Source organism: Choristoneura fumiferana, chromosome 17, assembly GCF_025370935.1.
Source record: "Choristoneura fumiferana chromosome 17, NRCan_CFum_1, whole genome shotgun sequence".
In the NCBI taxonomy this organism is placed as follows: Eukaryota; Metazoa; Arthropoda; class Insecta; order Lepidoptera; family Tortricidae; genus Choristoneura; species Choristoneura fumiferana.
In genome coordinates, this window is record NC_133488.1 from 18,171,608 (window position 1) to 18,195,106 (window position 23,499).

Consider the following 23,499-nt stretch of genomic DNA (forward strand, 5'->3'; position numbering starts at 1 on the left):
CTTTGGAAATTAGTACCCTACAAACTGTATGGAAAAAGTTTTCTTTGATTTGTGGGTGTTCTAGTACTCTAACCTTAGTTAGTCTCAAAGTGTGTTTTCCTTGATAGAAATGGGACCGATTGGCATGAAAGAAAAAAGTCAAATCTGTAGATTTTCTCGCTGACTGCACCTTTTATCAAAAATCTGTGAATGTTGATTGTCATCACTCAAAAAGTTCGTAAAGGTCTAAGAGCATTTTCGCACAGCAGCAAGGGATCTAGTAACTGCCCTTGCTGCCCCATCTTCACTTTCCACCCTGTATGAATGTCTCGGGTAAAATAGCTTGTTTTATGCTCTTGTTGTACAATCTACTATTTCTGGCTATTTTAAAACCTTCATGTAAAAAATATCCTCACAAGCAAGCAAAATCATGCCAGTTTAAAGTTTAAATTTAAACCATGCAAGATCAAGCTAAATAGGTTTATAATTTAAAATTATATACAACAACAACAAAATATATTTTATGTCATATTAAATGAAAGTCATCACAGCTATTGACTCATTTTCTGGGAACTAAGCACACAAACCTTTGTTTATGTAGCTACCAAACCAAGTATGTACAAGTATGAATCTTATGATAATTATGGTGTATATACTACCATTTACATACAATCTTATAGGATTATTGCAGTGCATGCAAATGTGATTTAATTAATATACGAATGACACTAATTACCTCTTAGCATGGCTTAGCTCGGGGTTCGAGGTTCGATACTCGCTGTTGTAAAATATTATGCCATTTAAGGCAAATTATAGACAACAAGGTAGCGCCACACATGGGAAAGATCGAACTCTAAGATGTTTAATAGCGACAATTTCCTCGATCCAGTGTGAAAGTTGTCAAACCAAAAATGAGATTTGTACTAGATCGACATGAATGTATACTCACGGGAAATAAAAAAACAGGGACGTCGTGCCCAAAAGCAAGGTCCAGGCGAACGTCGCGGGGATGTATCTCGTTTTGAGGTCGCATTTGGGCATATTGTGTTAATTTTTATTCCCTAAAAGTAAAATAATTCAATTTTATTCGCAACAGATCAACATGGCCGCACCTATTAATCTGACAGCAGCAAGTTAGGGGTGCCAAATGCATAAATTGCGATTCCTTGAACATCTAATTGTATAAAGTGAAAACCTTTGGTGAAAACATCTGGGTAATTTTTTTAAAGTATAGTTATGACACATATTACTTAAGACATACTAGCATTTCTAATTTGATCTCTGAAATAAACAATATCAATAAATTATTCCTAGTTGCATTTTAGTTTTTGTAAGAGTTAGCTAAAATTAAATTTCTTTTTTCCCACGATTCAACAAAATATTTAGAGTAGACAACATTAACAAAAATTAAGATTAGGCAGGCGCACACTAATAGAAATTCCTGACAGAATTCTTCGCAGTTCTAGCACTTGTACTACTTACTACTGCTGTACTATTACTTATTCTGTGGTTCTAGAAGAGTTCTAGACATGGACGTACTTACTAACTACCTAAACGGGACCGAGCACTTGCAGCTCAAAAGCACGACGAACGAGATAGCTATATAGATAGAGATGTACGATGTGCGAGATAATTATAGTACCGATGCCCTTTGTCCCTTTCAATAGGGTGACCATACCTAAGATTTTTGTGAGACAAGTTCAATCTTCCTGCTCATTATTTATTATAATAACATCACTGAAGTTTTTCATTAGCTATGGAATGATGATTACGAAATAAATAATACAGATAGTACAAGGTATCAATTTATTAATGTGAAATAATAAGTGCACCGACTAAATTTTTCTTTGGAATCTGCAACTTCATCAGTCTTTGTTGTATATAGTTAAGCAACGGGTTAATAAAATTGCTTATGCAAGGCAATATGCTATCTTTACAATATCAACAAATTATGAAAAATCCTACGCTAACTTACGAACAATAATTAATATAACTCGGCTACCGATAATTATGTTATCTTCTAAATTGATTACTCGGCAACTAATATTGTGTCAGCTACTTTAATTAATAATAATACTACAGTAAGGACACACAATACTTACACAAATCATGGTCAACATAGTCGTTAGATTTTAAATAATGGTATTTTATTGGCTGGCAAGACGATAGAACGAGACAACTGGCATCGGTTGTAACTATCCCTCACATCGTGGATTAGCCTCTATGTTAGGCGCTATGGAAAAAATACTTTCTTTCCTTGTAATATGGTTCATTTTCGTAACTACAAATTTTCTGAGTACTCGGTCCCATTGGGGTAGTACGTCCATGAGTCTAGTACTTTTGCTATAAATGTGCGTCGTCTTAAGTCGTAAAGTAAGCATAGATTATACAGTCTACACAAATGACACCATGACAACACCAACACCAAGCGAGCTAAGACGTTTTATCGGTTCTTTGCAATGAAATACTGCTATTGGCTCTTTCTGACGTAATGAAAAAAAAAACAACATTTATAAATATTGTCATTGGTGCATTGGAATTATTGTCAATTTTATTGTTTCCGAATTGGTCAGAAGCAACCAAAAGTAACGTTCACTGGTTCAGTCTCGCGGATAAAAATGGCCGTGGTGTTGTCTTCGTTGTGCATCGTGTGAATTATTTTCTCGTAAAACTTTTGTAGTAATTTGCTAACAAACTTTTACATTTGACTGTGTGTTTAAATAAAGTGTACATCGTCTCTTGCAAATTTTCTGAAACACGCGCCCTTATAAGATGTCCGAAAGTACAAGCCCGAGTGTGCTTAGTTATTTGAGACAGTACAGGTTTCAGAAAAAACCTAACGGGCCAGGTGGTAGCAGCATAGTGACGATAGCTGGGCCCTCGTCGAATTCTCGTAAGTACAGTCTTAGATTATAATGTAATGGTCGTGAAACACGTGTCTCCCAGGCATGCTCCAAGCGCTTGCAATGTGCCTACACAGTGAACCTCTTTTTCAAGGTCCTTTTTTGTGCACCGGCTGCTTACCGCAGTCCGTAACTTGGTAATTTGGTTTATAAGTGACCAAATGATTGACTTGTAGATAGTTCCTTTTCTATTACTCATCTACATTATGCAATTTCAAGTACCTTTTGTTTGGTAGACGGTTTTCTGCAGGTTACAATTAACAGCTGATCGTGTCCTTTTGTAGTAAAATGACGTGTAAACTAGTACCTACCTAGATTGCATTACATTAGCTTATTATGTATAAGATAATAACAGATAACTTCCTTATGATACATGGCATAATAGCAAAAAGTAACTAGACAAATGGAAAATTTATTTTTTTTGCAACATGAAAAAGAGCTAAAATAATCAACATAGCTTCCTGGTAGATCATATAATTGTGAAAAAGCTGAGGCATTAATTAATACACTGAAAATAGAAGATCAAGTACCTGTCAAATGGAAAATAATGGCCTAGTTAATAAGACTAATCAATACTTACCAAGGTTTATGCACTATATTTATACTATGGAACAAAACTAAGACAAGTTCATCATAAATTTCATTTGTAGTGTGTAAAGTTAATGAGGATTTGAGGAATATATATAACAACTATAGCATACACTATAACAAGTATAGCAAATTAATTTGTTTAACCTTCTTTCTAATTATTTATAATGTAAATGACAGTAATTTTAACATAATAATATAATAAAAAAATTCTGCACAAAAATATGATCAGCTGTTTTTATCTACAAACTTTTCTTTGCTAGTGGTGAAACATGATTCATATTATTTTGAACCTTACATGAAAGGAAATAAGGTTAGCCCTTTAGGACAATTTAAATTCAATCTACATCACTAATGTTGCCATCCTGAGCTAAGATGAAAATAGTAATATGTCTGTTATGTTCAATCAATAATACATTTTTTATTTTCACTAGAATACAGTATTTGACAACTCCTGATTTTGCCATATCTTAATATTATTATGAAAATATAGATATACACATATTGTTTAGCGAAGAGAAAATTTTAATCAGTTGAAAATTGGATTTATAGTGATTTTTTGAAAAATCTATATACCTGTCTCTTTCTCAAACACTTTTCTCTATGCAGCAAGTATGGCGGTATTGGCGTATGACATCACATGCCAGTATGTCTTTCTCTGTCTAATCTTGAATTTCAAACCTTTATAACTTTGTTATTTGTAAAGGTAGCTTAAAAATTGTTTTTCTATTCGATAACAGGCATTGTGTAGTTTTAATTTATAAAACATATACAAAATAGTCAAATACCATATTAGGCCAAAATGGATATGCAACATAAGATGTTACCTTGTGAGTCCTTGCATATGTTATAAAGAACAAATTGTTCATTGAATATAGAATTTTAAGTATTCAACCAATATCCATAATAACAAAGCTTGTGACACACTTCTAGGTCATAAGTACTACATTAAAAAGTTAAGACTTGGTAGTGTAAAAAACTAAGTGTATAGCAAATTTTTTCTTAAATTTTATTACAGAGCCACAAAACAGAATGCCGGCCCCAAATGTAACAGTGAATAGGAACGGACCAATGGTCTACAAACGGATCAGGCTTCCAGACTCTGACTCGGATGAGGCTGCAACTCCAGTGAAACGGATCATGGTTTCCAGCACTCCTGTGGTTGTTACGAGTGGCTCTGCAGTTGCCAAAACCATACCTATGGTTGTCAGAAGTGGCCCTCCAGTTGCCACGTCTGAGCTGACAACTAACATAAAAGAGAGACGATTTAGGAACATGCTGGAAATGTTCCCTGAGATTTCTCCATTGGTAAGACTCTTAATACTAATAATTGGTGAAGACTGGGGTGTAGCTGCTTGGTTTTTTTTTTCTGTACAATCTCAAAGCATCTCAAAGTTCTACCAATTGTATTTAATGTTTCTTTTCTTTTGTACCATCAGCCAAATATGTGGTCTACCACCCTAAAGTTGATAATTGTTTGCATGTCATAAAACAATAATGCCAATAGACGTGTCTGTCAACTTGAAAGTTCGACTTTAGCAACATATTCAGTTGATAGGAACAGGAACTTGTTTAAAAATTGATAGACCACTTATTAGGCTGATGGTACAATAAAGAGTTTACATACATACATACATACAGTGTACAGTCATGGTCACTAATATCAAGATGTCAAAAATAACTACACCTTTATGCCACCCACTATCCGTAAGGATGTAAACATATTTGACACTATGGCTTTATAGATAATTATGCCCTTGACTGTACAGTCTATTTATTTCACTTTCAGTTTATAAAAAATACACTAGTAAAACACGGATGGAATGAAGAGCGTTCCAGGGATGAACTACTGAAGCATGACCCAGAGACAAATGACAAGGCTTCATCGTCATCCAGCTTCACTGGCTCCCGTCCTGGCTTTTCTGGTCAAACATCTAGGCCTAATGGAGGCAGTATTGTGCGAGTCACCAGCAAACCTATGGGTGTGGTGGTGCGGAAACCACTCTCAGGTCAGGGAGGAAGGGTCAGACGAGGCAGCAGTGGCAGTGAGGATGATGACTACGGTGTCAGAAAGGGGAAGGATGATAGGGTATATGACAGGTAAGTTACAAGTCATATTTATATCCCCTAGCTCCAACCAGAGGCAGCCCTAGGATGACTGTACAGTATGCAGTAGGGCGCCTAAGTTAACTGAATTGAACCACTAGGCACTGGTCACAACCCATTACTTAGGCACAAAATAAATCTGTGATCTGGATGCAAACCATAGTCTACCATCTGCTGATTAAACAACTTAAACAACCTAAAGTTTTGCTAGTGCAGTCACTGGATGCAACTAATATGGACCACTTGCTAACTTATCAGTAAATCCATTTTTCTATCCAGAGAATGATTAAAATTTAAACTAATAGGAGTATTTTTTTAGTGACGACTCTGACAATGAGGTAACAGATGACCTGATCGGTGACAAACGGAAGGTGTTCGAATTCCTGAACAAGAGCAATATGAATGAGCTGTCATTGCTGAGTGGATGCTCGCAGAAGAAGGCGGAGGCTATCATTGCGCAGCGGCCGTTTAAAGGGTGGTTGGACATGGTAAGTTAATTAAGTGCTTGAGCTTTCTCAATTCTTTCATTGATACTTTGTTAGTCGGGAACTGATGGAGCAAGCTGTTTAGCAAGGCAGCCCCTTTTGACACAATTTTATCATGATAGTTAAATAAAACTTACAATCTGGACTTCAATATCAACACAGTTGAGCAGGAAATTGTCAAATCAATCGGGATCGAAACTGGACTTCCGTATAACTCCTAACTTATAAATCTGCTCATTCCACCACCTGTACCCTCGTTGTCTTCCGTCGCGCGCAACGTCATGGGTTCGTCGCGGGTGAGAACGAACAAACCTGAACATTCTCGAGCACAGCATTTGGACGCTACGGACGTTGGGGCACTATCGGTCGCAAGCAGCAGGTCAGAACGATCAGACCGCCTTTTAGTGTTAATATTAATAATATACACTATACACTGTGTCTTACTGTAGAGAAACAAATAAAAACTTATGCCAGTTGATCCTCTCTCTGCTAAACTGTAAAAGCCATCAGAGGCAACAGCAACAGTTCTTCCGAAAGGAAAAAAGATGTATAATCACGACTTGTGTCAAAATTTTCAGGTAGAGAAGTTTAACAGCAGCAAAATGCTCAACACAGACCTGCTCAACGCTACTCAGGAACTGTTGACGACACGGAACAATATCCAGCGGCTGATGAAGAAGTGCGTAGGGCTGGCGCAGCAGTTAGAGGCGGCTGTGGCGGCCGGCGCGGGCCGTCTCACACAACCCGCTATATTAGACTCGAGGTGAGAAATAACATCACATAGATCTTCATCTCACAGTCCGAATAATGCATGGTGTCGATTGAATCAGGCCCACAGGGCCATTGTCACATCAATTGTTATGAAAAATCGCAATTTTTTTGTTCCTGTGTCATAAATCGCCTGATCCCTTACCCTCTTTAAATGTGTGACGTAATTTATGTATGACCCTTAAAAACCCATTAATGACCACTATAAAATCTTGATGAGTTGGAGGGGGGGGAGCTATTTCTCAATTGAAATTAACACTGTCCTTTTTTCAGTTTGACACTAGCTCCCTACCAATTAGTAGGCCTCAACTGGCTTGCAGTGCTCCACAAGCAAGGGGTCTCCGGGATACTGGCTGATGAGATGGGCTTGGGCAAGACAGTCCAAGTTATTGCCTTCCTTGCTCATCTTAAAGAGACAGGGCAGGCTAGAGGAACACATTTGGTGGTCGTACCTGCGTCTACGCTTGGTAAGTTAATCCACTAGTCGCTGTAATATGACAAAGAGTAAGAAAAACATATTGTTGAATTGAAAACCTCCTCCTTTGATCCTCCAGTGATCTGGGGCTGAAAATTGAACCCAGTTCCTCATCATTCTGTGACGCGCGCTTCATTCTAGGGCCTGCACATGCATAGGTATTCCTTCTGCATCGACTAAACAGTTTACTCAATGCAAAAGAATACAAACTCGTGCCAAAAAAAAAACTATCCACAAAATTGTGAAATTAATTAACTCCTGAAATTAAAGTGTAATAAAAAAAAAATAACAGTAAGATTATAACTATACATGATGCTTGTAGACAACTGGAGCGGCGAGCTGTCCCGTTGGTGCTCTGCGCTACGAGTCAGCAAGTACTACGGGCACCCCGAAGAGCGACGGCAACTCAGGTTCCAGTACGCACGTGGGTTGGAGGACATTGACGTTATACTTACCACGTAAGGCCACTTTACTATAGCCTGCTTTAGAAACAACAAATAATCCAATGGGAAGTTGTGCATGTACAGTCGAGAGATATTTTTACATTTATTACCTTGTTAATTACCAAGATGGCGGGACGACCTGAGCGCTTTTCAGCTCGATTGGCAGGTGCATGCCCAGGACAGGGAAGAGTGGCGGAGAAAAGGGGAGGCCTTTGCCCAGCAGTGGGACATAATACAGGCTACATAAAAAAAAAATACCTTGTTACTGGATGTAATCTGACAATTTTATACAAAAGTTCAAACATGAAGTGACTAACGACAAAGTAAAGCCTAAAGCAGCATTTTGTTTGTTTCTAGTTACACCATGGTGAGCAGTTGTCCGGAAGAGCGCAAAATGTTCCGCATTACGCCGTTGCACTACGTTATTTACGACGAGGCGCATATGCTCAAAAACATGTCCACCCAGAGATACGACAATTTGCTCAAAATTAAGGTATGTCCAGTGTCCACTTGCCTATGTGGCTGCCAATGCTTCTGCATTGCAGTACAGCTAAAGAACAGTCACTTTCTGACCATCGAACTAGGCGTAGACCTGTGGCTTGGCGGACAACTTCGGAATTCTCACAGCAATACTACCAGATGTTACACTAACATCTATACCTAGTGCCATCCACGAAGACGCGTAATTTTATGAAAATTAGACATTAATGACATTGTAATAAGAACCACGGCACGCGTCCTCGTGAATGACTCTACTTATACTATAACATACAACAGTCTAACATTTGGTAGCATAGTGAACTCTGAGGACGAACTCTAGTTAAGTTCGAAACGCGTCAGTGTTGCGTGGTGGTCATGATATTGTTGGGTTTGTCGGATTTGTGTGTGCGCAATGTAGGTGCTACAAGATCACAAATTCGTTGCATTAACCATTGAAGAGTTCCATCCTACGGAGACGATCTTGGCCAGACTACCAGGATGTCACTACCACATTATTGTATTGTCACGCAATGATGACTACTGGAAGTTGGTCGAATTTAACTTGCAAAATTTGACTACAGAGAGACAGACCATGGGACAGGTGAAACTAAATAAAGGCTTGGATCACATACCAGCATGGAACCTTTTCATAGACAATTTCGCTATGATTTATTTGGAAAATGTATGGGATGCCAACATGACATTTAGTAGCACACAGGTTCTACCCTGGTACATTTTTTTTTATTTGACTGGATGGCAAATGATCAAGTGGGTCTCCTCATGGTAAGAGATCACCACCGCCCATAGACACCTGCAACACCAGGGGTATTGCAGATGCGTTGCCAACCTAGAGGCGTAAGATGGGATACCTCAAGTGCCAGTAATTTCACCGGCTGTCTTACTCTCCACGCCGAAACACAACAGTGCAAGCACTGCTGCTTCACGGCAGGATTAGCGAGCAAGATGGTGGTAGCAATCCGGGCGGACCTTGCACAAGGTCCTACCACCTGCACATACGTGATTCATATACATTGGCTATACTATAACACCCTGATATTTTGTTGCAGTCTAAACACCGTCTCCTGCTCACCGGCACGCCGCTCCAGAACAATCTGCTTGAACTGATGTCGCTGCTTTGCTTCGTTATGCCGCATATGTTCTCAGGAAAGACTGACGACCTCCGGAGCTTGTTCCAGAAGAACACGGTAAGTCAACACGTGGGGTTCTAAAACAGTAGATGGTCAATACGATGAAAACTTTATAAAATTAAAGTTACCTAGTCATAGTCAGTGTGCTTACCTTTTCTTTCAAAATGTATTTGATTTTTTCATACAAATTTTTTGAGTCCGTTTTGTGACGCCTATAACGAGTGTATGAAAAAAAAATCACAAAACTGTCATTTTTGATTGTGACATTTTTTAAACCATCGGAATCGATTGTGCTTTTGAGTCTGAGCAGGAAAAACCATGTTTCTTTCAAAATTGAAAAAAAAGGAAAGCATACACTTTTTGTGAAAATGCCCTTTTTAGAGATGTATGGAATTTAATTTTAATCTTTTTTTAATGTATACAAGATAGTTTATTTTATAATAGATTTAAATAATTCACAGGTAATCACATTAGTTAGACATGCTTGCTACAGGTGCTGTATGTAGTGAACTTTCACTACATAATCCGATTTCATCGTGAAAATTCGGAACACATGACTACTTTCGAATGCTGCTGACGTGTCTATGAATTATTGTATTAAAGTAGCATGTTTGTGTTAAACAAAGAGGGTACTGTATTATTATGTTCTTTATTTTTCTTTCATTCTTAGGTTTAGGTTTTTATAATAGTTATAAAAAGTAAAATACAGAAAAGTACATACAAAATAAAAATATTATAAAAACCTAACCTAGTTTGCCGCCGGTAACGGGGTAGGGCCCAAGCTACCGGTGGTCAGGGCCGCAGAGTGAGGAACCTCCGGACCATGCGTGCCGTGTCCAGAAGTACCGCCTTCTGTATCTGGCCCTTGATCCAGCCATCTAGCGAGAGTCTCTTGCGATGTTGGTCGAGACTCTTCGCTATTAGACCGTTTGCCGAAACGACTATTGGGACAATGATCGTCGAGTCAACATCCCACATAGCATTATTATTATTATTATTATTATTCCCTCCGATATTTTAACGAGGCTTTAGCACACCAAATGTGACAATGTCAGCCTCATGGGGAGCCTCAGATATATACACCACACTACAGACAGATTACACTCTCCCTTGCACTGAAACCACGTCTCTGGATGCAAAGGCCCGTCCAATGAATCTGTAAATTCGCGTCGCTTCTTCTGAAAGCGGTCGACAAACTTACTTTATTTATTAGTGACAAAATATCAAACCACGAGTTTGAAGTATATCACAATGAGATGTTATTTATATTATAATCCCCGCCCGCGATCATAAATTATATAGAGAATGTTTATTTTTATGGAATAGGGGCAACCAAGTAAACGGATCGCCTGATGTAGTATAAAAAAATCGAAAAAAATCTCAACTTTCAAAACCGGACTTAGGTGTTAACTACGCTATACAGATTATTAATCTCTCGATGCGTCCTTCCCCTACGCTGTCTTGAAGTTTACCGAGCCTGACTGAAGTATTATGACAAACACGAACATTTTCGAGAAAATACCATGGAAAAGGATTATTCCCTATCTGTAAACTTATTATTATTTTAATTCTAGAAATCTCTAAAAGCCACAAAGAAAACGGAAGACAGCAAAGAAGACGACGTGCCGGCGTTCGAGCAGAGCCAGATCACGCAGGCGAAGCGCATCATGAAGCCGTTCGTGCTGCGTAGGCTGAAACGCGATGTGCTACAGGACCTGCCCAAGAAGACTAACCTCAAGGAAATGTGTGCCATGTCCGAGAGACAGGAGAGACTGTATAAGCATCTGATCTCTGGGTTCGCGGCTAAGGATGGCAATGTAAGTTGTTATTATTATAACAATTTCAGCTCAGCACCAGCAGATGTTCTTGTGCTCCGACTTCTGGCCGGAGGGTGTGGTGTTCCGTCGTTTTAGGGTAACGACGAAGACTACGTTCAAAACTCCTAAATTCCTTTTTTTTTGTGTTTTTTATGTCTTTCGTGTATTTTTTTTTGTGCATAATTTGAATTTTACAGCGCATTGGTTTTTTAACTGTAATGCTGTATTTTTTTCTGAAAATGTGGAAATACTTTTGTACTCGACTCACCTGTGCAAACATGCAACAAAACAAGTACATATTGTTAAAATGAACACTTGTCCGTCACAGCTGATCGCGACGACGGAGCAAAGTGGCATGTCAATGATGATGGACATGCGCAAGCTCGCAAACCATCCGCTGCTGATGCGGTACTTCTACGAAGCCGATCAGGTGGGTACATAAAAGTTCATGAGTAGCTCGGATTAAAGACAAGAATACAAAACTCTACATTCGCACCATTTGAATCCTGACCCCATCATCTATGAAATCATCGTCATAATCATTATGAATCAAATGATCATTCATCTATATGAATTTTCTAACATTCTCAGTCCATTCGGTCTTCTCAGGTATTCTATTTCTTATTTTAAGTTCTATCATAACTCCTTCACTATAAATAAATATAAATATCACGGGACACTTGACACCAATTGACCTTAAATAATAAACTCAAAGTAAATCATAGATTTGCTCATAATTTCAGGTGCGCAAAATCGCCGGCCGGTTAGCCAAAGACCCGACCTACAAAGAAAAGAACGAACAGTACGCGTTCGAAGACTTGATGTGCCTCTCTGACTTCCAAATACATCAGCTGACGCAGTCGCATAATGTGAGTACTATCATGGACGTACGTTATTCCCGATATATATAATGTTGGCAAACGCAAACTACCAACTGCCTACACTGTTATCGACCCAATGCACGCCAAAATACCGGGTACACTACATAAATACGAAAAACAAAATTCCAAAAGTCGTAATCACGAATTTCAAAATACCGATTTTTATAATTCCGAATGTTTTAAAACTCCTAATATGAATAATTCTGATTCTTCATAAATCCGAAAATTAAAAATATCTAAGGTTTAAAATTACGCTTTCCAAAATTCTGAATTTTAATACACCGAACAATAAAAAGTCCGACTCAATAATAATCCAAAATGTCAAAAATACGAATTCCGATTACTAAAAAAAAAAAACAATTTTCAAAATTCCTAATATTATTACACCAAACAAACGTAAGCAATGTAGGTTAGATTGCCCTAAAACAGTAGTAACTATTATTTATAATCAGCAATGTGACAGAAAGTCGACGGAGCTATTCCGCGCAGTTAAGGTGCCTCGCGCCTTGACGCAATTCTAACCTAACTAACCTAACCTAACCTATGCAGGTCAATTTATTTAAATTGATTGATTGATATTAATTCGAGATTCGAAATTCAAGATTCCGATTATTAAAACCACGAAGTTTATTTTGCCGAATGGCATATTTCCGAATTAGCGATGTCATTTCGGAATACTGTAACTTCGGGCCAATAACATTTCGTGTTTTTCATTCTTCGGAGTTATAAAAATCGGATATTAAATAAATAGATATTTCGAAATTCTGAAAAATTAATTTAGTGTTTTTAAGTAATCGGAATTATATGTCTTAGGAATTGTGAAAATCTGAGTTTTGAAAATCGGAATTAGCAAGTTCGGAATATAATATTTCGGATTATTTGGGTGTTACCCAGAATACCGTATGGTAGAAACCGACTCGAACGGCACCGCACGAACCTCCTATTCTGTTGTTCCAGAGCATATCCCAATACGCTTTACCGATCAGCCTGATTGAAGACTCTGGGAAATTCAAGAAGTTGGACGAAATGTTGCCCCGTCTGAAAGAGAACGGACACCGCGTGCTTCTGTTCAGCCAGTTCACGATGATGCTGGATGTATTGGAGCCTTACCTGGTCGCGCGCCGCCACCGCTACCTCCGACTGGACGGGCAGACCGCAGTCACCGACAGGTCTGTACCCACCTGGATTATTCGCAGTAAAGATGTAGCGAAGGTTTTGCCGTCGTATTTTGTCGTAAAAGTTCGTATTTATATTGCTTTCTCAACTAGCTTACTGAAGTTTACTAAAGCTATTTGAGAAAGCCGTGGTGGCCTAGTGGTTTGACCCATCGCCTCTCAAGCAGAGGGTCGTGGGTTCAAACCCCGGCTCGCACCTCTGAGTTTTTCGAAATTCATGTGCGGAGTTACATTTGAAATTTACCACGAGCTTTGCGGTGAAGGAAAACATCGTGAGGAAACCTGCACAAACCTGCGAAGCAATTCAATGGTGTGTGTGAAGTTCCCAATCCGCACTGGGCCCGCGTGGGAACTACGGCCCAAACCCTCTCATTCTGAGGGGAGGCCTGTGCCCTGCAGTGGGACGTATATAGGCTGGGATGATGATGATGATGATTTGAGAAAGCAAGTTAAATACGAACTTATCCGACAAAATACGGTGGCACAACACTATTCACTAGATCTGTAGTTCCTTTGGCACAGTCGGAACAAACTGATTAATGTACGGTCATGGACTTTAATTCATGAGATGAGCCATACCATAGAATCTTTTTAAAGGAAAAGTCGTTACGATTTTCCTTGTTAATACGATGTCACTATGACGTTTACTGTGAAATGTTTCCATGGTGGCTCATGCTCATGAATTAATAAATGACCAGGGCGGAACCTTTTAATAATCAATTTCACTATTATTTCCTTTACAAAAGTTAGGGGGTGTAAACATAACACTCCACTTCGACCCTGGTTCCACCAGAGGCCTTATTGTCTAAGACACTTGGAATCACAATGGTTTGCACCACTTCTTTTTGACACACGGCTTAAGACGAGGGTAGTAAGAAATGGTAATGCGATCGCGAACGTCAGCGCGTTAGACAATACGGCCTCAGGTTCCACCCTGGTACAGTCAGCAACAGAAGTGGATGAGCGGTTGAGCTCAAAATGATCCGTTTGTTTGATCACACTATTCTCTTCCAGACAAGAACTAATAGACCAGTACAACAACGAAGACATCTTCGTGTTCCTTCTGTCGACGCGCGCCGGCGGACTCGGTATCAACCTCACCGCGGCGGATACTGTCATCATACACGATATCGACTTCAATCCTTACAACGACAAGCAGGCCGAAGACAGGTGAGACAATCATTCAATTAATGTCAGCCGATTTTTGTATCTTTACCCTGGAGCGGAGCGAGTTAAAAATTTACCAATAGAATTGAATGAATGAATGAATGCATAAAATCTTCTCTCTTCCTCTTCAGTGAACAGAGAGTTGGTAACTAGCTTAAAAATTCATACAAAACCGGGAAGCGGAGCGAGGAGAGGAGCGGAGAAGCGGCGCGGAGAAAAGAGCGCGAGCGGGGAAGCTGGGAAGCTACGCGAATGGAAAAACACTCCGCGTTTTTTCGGCGCTCCGCTCCGCACTATTTTCTCGCTCCGTGCCTCCGCTATCTACAGTGCCGGATTAAGATTATTTGATGCTAGGGCAGCTAGCAGTCCACGCCTGTGCCCCCTCCCCCCATTCATAAGTAACCTAGTTTAAAAAAAATAACGAATTTATTACAACGAAATAGATCATTACGTGGCGAGCAAGCAGGGTTATGATCCCGAACGTCAACGTTCTGGTCAATTTAAAACGCGCTGATTTTAAAACAGCCTTACGTTCTATGTGCTAGAATTTTTTTTTGTGGTGCCGTTTATGGTGCCCCCAAGACGTGATGCCCGAAGCAATCGCTTAATTTGGTTATGGGCTAATCCGGCACTGGCTGTCAAGCTCTGCCCCTCCGCAACGCCGCTCCGCAGAGTACTTTCTCGCTCCGCTATCTATCCGCGCTTATGACCGATTCCGCTGCCTCGCTCCGCTCCCATGGACAGGCAATTAGGCATCCTCCTTACAGATCGTTGACTCTCTGCGTCCATTTCAAAGTACGTTTTTCCTTAGCTGTATTTTACTAATGGTCGTCAAGACTAAACATACGGTGTGTCCGCAGATGTCACAGGTTGGGCCAAACGCGGCCGGTGACCATATACAGGCTGATCAGCTCTGGTACAATAGAGGAGGGCATCTACCAGGTGGCCCAAGAGAAGCTTAACCTAGAAAAACACGTCACCGGTGCTGACGGTAAGTTTCTACCATTTATAAAGATAATTCTTATTTACTATGCTTCTTAAGTTCATCATCTCAGCCGTAGGACGTCCACTGTAAGTCATAGACCTCCAGTTTTAAGTTTATGAAACCACAAATAAAATATTGATCAGTCTTGTAAGACTTTATGCGTGGCTTCGGACACTTAAATCATTAGATGCAGCAATTTAATTGAAATAGCAGAATTTTACTAAATACTTAGTTGTATGTATATGAAATATCTACGCCACATGTTTCTAGTCCGAGCGGTGGAAATTTCTAGACTTTATCCCAATCCCGTTGGAATATCGGGATAAAAAGTAGCCTATATGATGTTCCAGTTGCCTAGCTAATTAGCTATCTACCTACATACCAAATGTCATCTAAATCCGTCCAGCTGTTTCAGTGTGAAGGAGTAACAAACACAGACACAATATATAATATTATTATTACTCACAAACTTTCGCATTTATAATATTAGTAAGATATATTATTATTTAAGTTCGCTCAATATGCAAAAAAATATATGAATTCCTGAAACAAGTGAAACAAACTATGAAGTCCTTCTCTTTCACAGAAAACGAGTCTCAAGAACAGAAGAACGTAGTGCGATTGCTCTCATCTGCCTTTGGCCTCGCGACCAAATGATTGTTGGCCAACACCGCCAACTGAACTAAAGTACCGTGATCAAATGTTCGCCCAAACATTTGACCAAACGTTTGCCAAGTGAGTGCAGTGCACGTACGAACTATAGATTAGTAGGAAATTTTGTATGTCCAAGAATATTGTTTGTTTAACTGCAGACCCGAGGTATGGCTGTTGTGAATGTTATGTTGGATATACGTTGGATTCGAATTACCCGTATTGTGTCAGGCACGTTATTAACGCTAAAAAGTTTCACTTTTTGTAGTATTCGCACAACTTAATTCTATTTGGAGAGAAAAGAAAAATATATCAAACAATTCAGGCATTTTCGGCTTTTTGCAAAACCTGAATCGTAACCGTTGAATAAATCAGTTACAAGATTTGCTAAATGATGTTAGCAGTACGTCGAATTTCTGACAGTTTTTTTTTTTTTTGTTTACAAAACATTTTCGACGTGATTGTACAGATTTGTAATGGAATATCTGACAGTTCCATTCTTAGTAGTTTCCTTGCGGTTCAGTAATACCATGTAGCGCCAGTCTTCGGCTTGTTTTAGATATAAATTCACTTATGGCTTTCATTCATATTGGCAATTCAATAGGCTATTGTAAAAATATTTTATTTGCCCCCCTGTTTTACCATCCATTGATTAATTTTATTTGACGGATAAATATGACGCCGTCTCTGTTTGTTTTGTTCGAATAGACGGAGACGGCATCACATTTATCCGTCAAATAAAATTTATCAATCGGTGGTGAAACAGCCCCTTAGTCTGTCAGTTAGATTATTAAAAAATATTGGACAAATTTCCTTTTGTCAATTATGTAAACAAAAAATGATGGAGGTATACGCAGTTTAAGTCCCGCGTGACATCACGGGCCCCGCTCCCGAGCTTTGACGCACTTCATCTGTGTTATTTTTTGTCTGACTGACATAATAATAAACCGTCGCTACTTTGAAAAATCTCGCATCTCAAATCAAAACGTCAACAAAATTGAACCTTGACCTAATAGTCATAAGGTGCACTCGGAAAAATTATCCATTTTGAAATACGAGTTTTTTTTTAAAGTAGTGACGAAATACTTATTTTTATAATCTGACTGACGAATTAAATGAAATATTTGTTTATACCTGAAACTACCCAATTAACTAGTGAAAATAAAAAAAGGCTTTTGAAAATGTTAGCGTTAAACGTTGCAGGCAATAGGACGGGTTCGTAGCATTTAGTACCCATGAGTTGAAACAAACCACCAAAGTGATTATTTACTACAATATGCGATCAGTATACTATAGTATCTTAAGTTTGTATGTACAATGTACTTATCATTATTTGAGAGATTCAAATGTCATTTACTCCTTGATTACGTAATTTTTATTTGCAAAAGATTATTAGTATTTTATATGCCGCCCATGGACATCCGTAACACGACGAGGATCACAGGTGCGTTGCCGGCCCTTCGAGACTGACCAGGCTCTTTTTTTTAAATCCCTAAGTTGACTTAAGTTGTAGCATGACGTAGACGCTTTCTCGAGCGCAGACTGAAACTGCAGACAGTAGAGTGGGAATCTAAGGCTTTGCGCAGCGGTCGACACTATTATAGGCTTTGTACAGTCAACTACAAAGATATCGATACTGCCAATGTTTCAAAATTATTTATACACGACCTTAATGCTGTTAATAAAGTCGTGTGTACACATATTTTTGGTTAAATATCTTTGTTGTTAACTGTACAGCCCGTGGCACATAAGTAAGCGGTGACCCTTAATGTGCAGAAGTACAAAATAAGGTGTCTAAATAAGCTCTTATTGGCGTGCGCGACTCACATGCGTAGAAATTAACGCTCAGCGCTACACTTTGCGGTCTGTAATTAAAAATGTTAAAATTTCAGTTTAAAATTTCAATAGAAAGGATTTGCTGAGTGCTAATTGATATTCGCGACGACCTGCCCTAGCAATTCCGTGTTGAGTCGATTTTATAAGAGTATGAAATATTGAAGTGTTTATTTATCGCGTATTGTAGTGAATATTCAACATTTTTTTGTATTATTTATGATTATTTTTAAGTTATTAATAAGTAGTTAATTTTTGTTCTTCGTATTAAGACATTCCGCGGTTGATGTTTCTATAACAATCTCACTATTTTATTTGATAACTTAACGCATGATTATTATGTTCATTAGTTTTATTTTCGTCGTTGCTATAAGGGCCTTGCACACCACGGTTTTAAACACGCCGTCGACGCGTGTTTTATCGATACAAAAATAAAACGCACGCGAGTTGTATGGTTGCTCTTTTAAAAGAAAAACGCCCTATTAACGCACGTTTCTAAAACGCGCGTGGATGGTGCGTTTAAAAAACGCCACGTGCGAAGGTTCTAAAAGGTTGTTGCGAAACACGTTTGGGACAGAATAACACATTATATGTATAATGAAACATATCCCATTTAGATACTAAATGGCAGATTGAGTATGTGTACTGTAAATTCTCTGGTCTCCGCGATACAGGCCCAGAGTCTAGTGCGGAGTCCGCCGATGAATCTAAATTGTAACCTTGTTATATTTCAAATAAATTCTTTCTTCTTCTTCTTCATTTGCCTGTTTATAAGTAATACTACAACTTTCAATTATTGAGTCGCTTATCTTCAAACTCAGATAACAATTTGGGAGATTATTGAAAAAAAAAGTGATACTAACGTTAATTCGGTGATTTGCGCAGTATTTTTTTATTATGGCTAAACCATTAAAGAAAGCGATCCTGTTCGGAAAATTCAGCATTGAAACCATCCATTATTTACAGAAAATAAAATGTTGATTGGATTTACCTTCATTTGATATAATCGATAGCAATTTCAATCTTTGAAAAAACTCAGTGAGGATTTGTATAATTCTGATTTAACAGACCTGGATTTTATATTCTAGATTTAAAAAAAGCTGTCAAACAAAAAAAAACTGTCATATGGATTTATCTGATTTTGATAAAATATTATGATTTTTATTTTTATTGTATTTTTCTCAAAAACCACACGGAATTATACTTGTCCGATATAATTGTAACAAAATTAGTTTTTTAACCTTTTATTTAATACCAAAATCTTAAAAAAGAAAACAGAATTGGATTTACCTGATTTTATTTCCCTTGGACTTGACCGGAAGTTTGACAAAAGCAACATTTTAGTTTTTAGTTAGGTAGTACTGCAACATATTGTAACTATTTGCTTAAAAACATTCCAAACTGTATTCATACTTACAGATTTAGTGCTTATTGGTTTTGCCCTCGTATTTTGTTTTTATTTAGAAAAATATGGCGCTGTCCATTGGCGGACAATTTTGCCAGTGTCTAGTATCTTTTGCCGTTGTACGGTAAAAAAATTCTATAAAACGAAATATGAGACGTAATGGTGGATGAACGATGACCCCCTCGTATTTTATCGGAAATAAACAGGCACTTTGACATTTGACACTACATAAAAAAGTTCCGTAAAAATAGATAAATGTCACTCATTTACTACAATAATGAGGGCTAAAAGACAGGTGAAATATCACTAGATGGCGTTAGTATCGTGAGGTTTTTTTTATGTTACGGTCTTGCTTGCAATGAGGGCTATCGTTTTTTGTCTCACTAGATGGCGCACTGTTGCGTGAGGTTTTTAAGTATGGCTTTCAAGTCTGTTATTACGGGCGTGAAAACAAAGTTTAGATTAAAATCATATTTAATGCACCTCCGTACCATAAAAATATTATTATCGAGCATGCCACAGTGTTGCATAGTCCCCGTTTTGTTCGGAAAAAAGGGAGGACAAAGGTTTCCGAAAGACAAAACTGTCTCAAAACACAGATATTCGTTGCCCCGGAACGCATATTTGCCATAATTAATTTCAGATATTGCAAAATATTCACAAAATTATTCCAATTTTAAATAAACCCGCGTAGCTCACCCAAAAACTATGAGATTTGACATTTCGGAGAACTCACGCTACACTAGCGCCTCTAGCGGCGAATTCATACGCGATAGCCCTCATTGGCTCATTTAGTTATTCGTAACGCCAAAAAAACCTCACGATACTAACGCCATCTTGCGATATTTCACCTGTCTTTTAGCCCGCATTGATTGACGTTTCGGGTGCCGTCGTATTCCGATTAAGATCAGACTTTTCTCAGTGGAAATATATTATGAACTATTATCTGTTCGGTCTATGGTTTAAGGTCTCAATTTCACTGTCTATTGTGTATAATTTATAAAACGTTGTTAAAAGGTTAAATAAATAATTAACTATGTGAAAAGTTCCTTTAATTTAAAGTCAATGAAACTAAAATGTCACCCCAAAAATACGGTTTGGTGCAAAAGGAACCTTATTTTACATAAATATACTGAATCTAGAGCCCACTGAAAAAACCAGGAAAAGCAATATGCTGCAGGTGGCGTATTCGTGGATGGCACTAGGCATATAATCTACGAATTATTTTATTTTTGTCGATAATACATTACGAAATATCGCCTTGAAATGGAAGCTTGGAAGTAAAAACCTAAAAACCTCTGTAACTGAAAATGGAAAACGTGATTGGAAATAGTCGCGTTGCCGATTTCAAATGGAATTACTTGAAATATGTCGTCTGTCGAAAAATACTTATAAGTCTATTCGATGAGGGTTGATAAGTGTTACGATAATTTCTCGGAATAGCAACTATCGCTTGATGATCGCAAACTGTACGACGGACGTCGCTTGCCATCGCTTGAACTGAGTTTTGTGGTTGTCTGAGCATTCAGTAAGAACTGTTGAACAAGAGTTCAACGCGTTCCCGTCTATTGATTGGGCCATTATTAGGCAGTTGTCTCACCACCGGCGAGGACACGATTGGCTATCGACTATTTTCTCGCTCAAGAAACGAACAAAATATATAAGATCCTGTGTGAGTAAAAGAGACATATATTAATAATTGATCGCTAGCGGTTCACACTGCCGGCGAGAACTCGCTCTTACATCTTTTGTCGCAGCGACAAGAGCTATAAGACTCGCTGAGCTATAAAACTAGCTCAGCGATACTCGCTCAGCGCTGTTAGCTTGGCGGCCGCCCGGCTCGAGCGAGTGGAGCGAGTAATCGCCCGTCGTGCTCGAACACTCGCTTTTCACTGCTCGCCCACTCGTTTCTAGTTACTCGCTCTGCTCGCTTCTCGCTCATCGTCGGCGGTGGGACAAGTGCCTTACCATTTCGTTCTAGAATGGGCTTTTGAGTGTGTCGGTTGTGTATGTATACCTACCTATTTTAAAGGTATGATTATGACCGTAGTTAATAGCAACGTGTCTGGCAAAAATATAATCTTTGTATGGAAACGTATGAGACTATGCCCAAGCACGTTTCGTAACCAACCGTCGCCGACGCTCGTCATGTATGCGCTTGACATTTAGTTGCCATTCCGTTCCTGCAGGGCTACTACGAAACTCGAAGTTCGTGTCGTGCGGTCCCTCTGACACTTATACTGTTTAATACGAGAGCGAGAGGGACCGCACGACACGAACTTCAAGTTTCGAGTTTGTAGTAGCCCTGCTGACACGTTCGAACGTTCCTATTATGTACACGGTCATGTCATGATATGACTATATGACACGGTGTAGTGGGTAGAGCCCTTTATAATTCTATCCATGTTTGTAATAGGATTTATGCAATAAGTAAATGAATTTAAATGAAATAATTGATAAAATTATTGTTTTTGTCGGGCCGCGTATATTAGCGGGCCGCATTTGTAATGAGTTAAGAACCCCTGATTATTGTGTATTTTTAACAACTTTCGCCGAACAGACTATTGTGGTAATGTACCCTTTGTAAAAAAAACCTTAATTAAAAACTGGAAAATTATTGTAAATCTGTATAAATTTCAATACAGGTTATGTCGAAATTTTTTGTATAATGAATGTGAGAGAGAACGACTAATTTTAAATACGGTGTGTTTGCACTTAGAAAATACTATTATGCTGTTCGATATTATGATTTACAGAATGTACCTAATTGCCTATAAATGTATTGCAAATTTTCACATGTATACACTGCTAAATGTACCTATTGAAAAAAACACCGTATAAAATGTACCTTCGCCACCATTCTCTAACATCCTGTTTGTTGTGTCCAATAGAATACAATAAGATGACTAATGTATACATTTTTACACTTCATTCTCATGGGAAAAGGTGAAGTGTAAACGTGTTAATACACTAATCGACTGTTGTAGTCGATTGTACACGGATAGTTGAGGGACTTGGCGACAGTACAAGACTGTTAATTAAATAAAAAGTGAGATTATATTGCATTGTGTCACTAAATACAGAATTACTTAGCTCGTAATGTAATCTAATGTAAAAAAAATAGTTAAGTTGTCATCGCTGTGTACGTACACGTCAGATTAAACGGATGATCTTAAAAAACATTTTTGTATAATATGTATTTGAGTGCAATAAAAATTATTGCAATGTAATGAAATTTGTTTAGTGTGAAAAGTCCTCTTATCTGTTGATTGAAAAGGGGGGGAGGGGTCCAACGAAAACAGGCGGTCAAGAAAAGTCAGTACTTATCGACTGAAACCCCATGTGTTCAGTGATTTTCTTTTGTTTCCATTATGTTAGGAATTGTCATAAAAAATGACGTCTATAAATTGAAAGTAAAAAAATTAAATACCTACTAAACGTACCAAAGGCTGATTCAATATGTATATTCTGTTTTTCCTAACATGATTCAAATGACAGATGCTAAAGGCGTTCCTTAAAGAATAGTAAGTTATATAAAACAGTGCCTACGCAGTAACTTAACAGTTTGTAAGCGAATTTGAGTTCAAATATTCGAACAATCACCAGTTTTATTGTGATTTCATTTTTTCAAGCATTAAGTATATCTCTGTTGGAAAAAAATAAAAATTTCACCGCCTTACAAAGTTACGTAATAATCATATGTCATTTGAATCATGTTAGAACAAATGGAGTATATCAATACATATCGGTACACAGCACCGGCTTTTAGATAACAGTATACCTAGGTACGTAAATAACTAGTTAACTACCTACAGACCCACTTAGGTAATAATTCTTCTCTCAGCTTTCCTAATTCATCTGTAAACATGCAGGGTATTTATTCTTATGACAAGTTTGTAAAACTTGCGATGTCTGCACTAAGTTGCTAAAATTTCCGATTAGCTTACCTAAGGATGAAATGCAAGGTGAACAAACATTGACTCACTGTTCTTTTCCAACAAGAAACACTGTGCTAAGAAATCCAAAGCTACATGAGATAGGCAAGTGATTTCTACGTAATGAAAATCAATCATCTGGACAGTTGAAATATAAAAGAACTATAAGTTACTGGCAGCTTTTCTCATAAAAAAAATACGCTTTTTATGAAAGTTTCACAAAGTTTGTTTTGGCGCGTTGGTTTGCTGCCTTCTTATTGGACACGGTGTTTTCG

General features: G+C 38.2%; 2 protein-coding genes and 1 long non-coding RNA gene across 4 annotated transcripts in view; 1 reads left to right on the top strand and 2 right to left on the bottom strand.

Moving 5' to 3' along the window:
- Positions 1 to 1,121, bottom strand: part of Zdhhc8 (zinc finger DHHC-type containing 8) — a 34,692-nt gene extending 33,571 nt beyond the window's left edge. For both annotated transcript variants that reach the window (XM_074100130.1, XM_074100129.1), the window contains exon 1: positions 929 to 1,121. In XM_074100130.1, coding sequence (XP_073956231.1) covers positions 929 to 1,020 — 92 coding nt within the window. In that variant the 5' untranslated portion in view covers positions 1,021 to 1,121. The remainder of the gene's footprint in view (positions 1 to 928) is intronic.
- A 1,304-nt stretch (positions 1,122 to 2,425) lies between these two features.
- On the top strand, positions 2,426 to 19,020 carry Etl1 (SWI/SNF-related, matrix-associated actin-dependent regulator of chromatin, subfamily a, containing DEAD/H box 1). Its single transcript, XM_074099731.1, has 16 exons — positions 2,426 to 2,872; positions 4,489 to 4,778; positions 5,260 to 5,570; positions 5,896 to 6,064; positions 6,640 to 6,824; positions 7,103 to 7,296; positions 7,627 to 7,762; positions 8,105 to 8,240; positions 9,295 to 9,432; positions 10,950 to 11,192; positions 11,521 to 11,622; positions 11,936 to 12,061; positions 13,031 to 13,242; positions 14,263 to 14,418; positions 15,276 to 15,406; positions 15,987 to 19,020. Exons 1-16 carry the CDS (start codon positions 2,752 to 2,754, stop codon positions 16,055 to 16,057), a joined length of 2,721 nt encoding a protein of 906 aa, XP_073955832.1. The 5' UTR covers positions 2,426 to 2,751; the 3' UTR covers positions 16,058 to 19,020.
- Positions 17,541 to 22,518, bottom strand: LOC141436710 (uncharacterized). Its single transcript, XR_012452320.1, has 2 exons — positions 21,570 to 22,518; positions 17,541 to 21,491 (listed from the first exon to the last, which is right to left on the bottom strand). It is a non-coding gene; the product is annotated as an uncharacterized lncRNA (long non-coding RNA).
- Between the last annotated feature and the right edge of the window lie 981 nt (positions 22,519 to 23,499).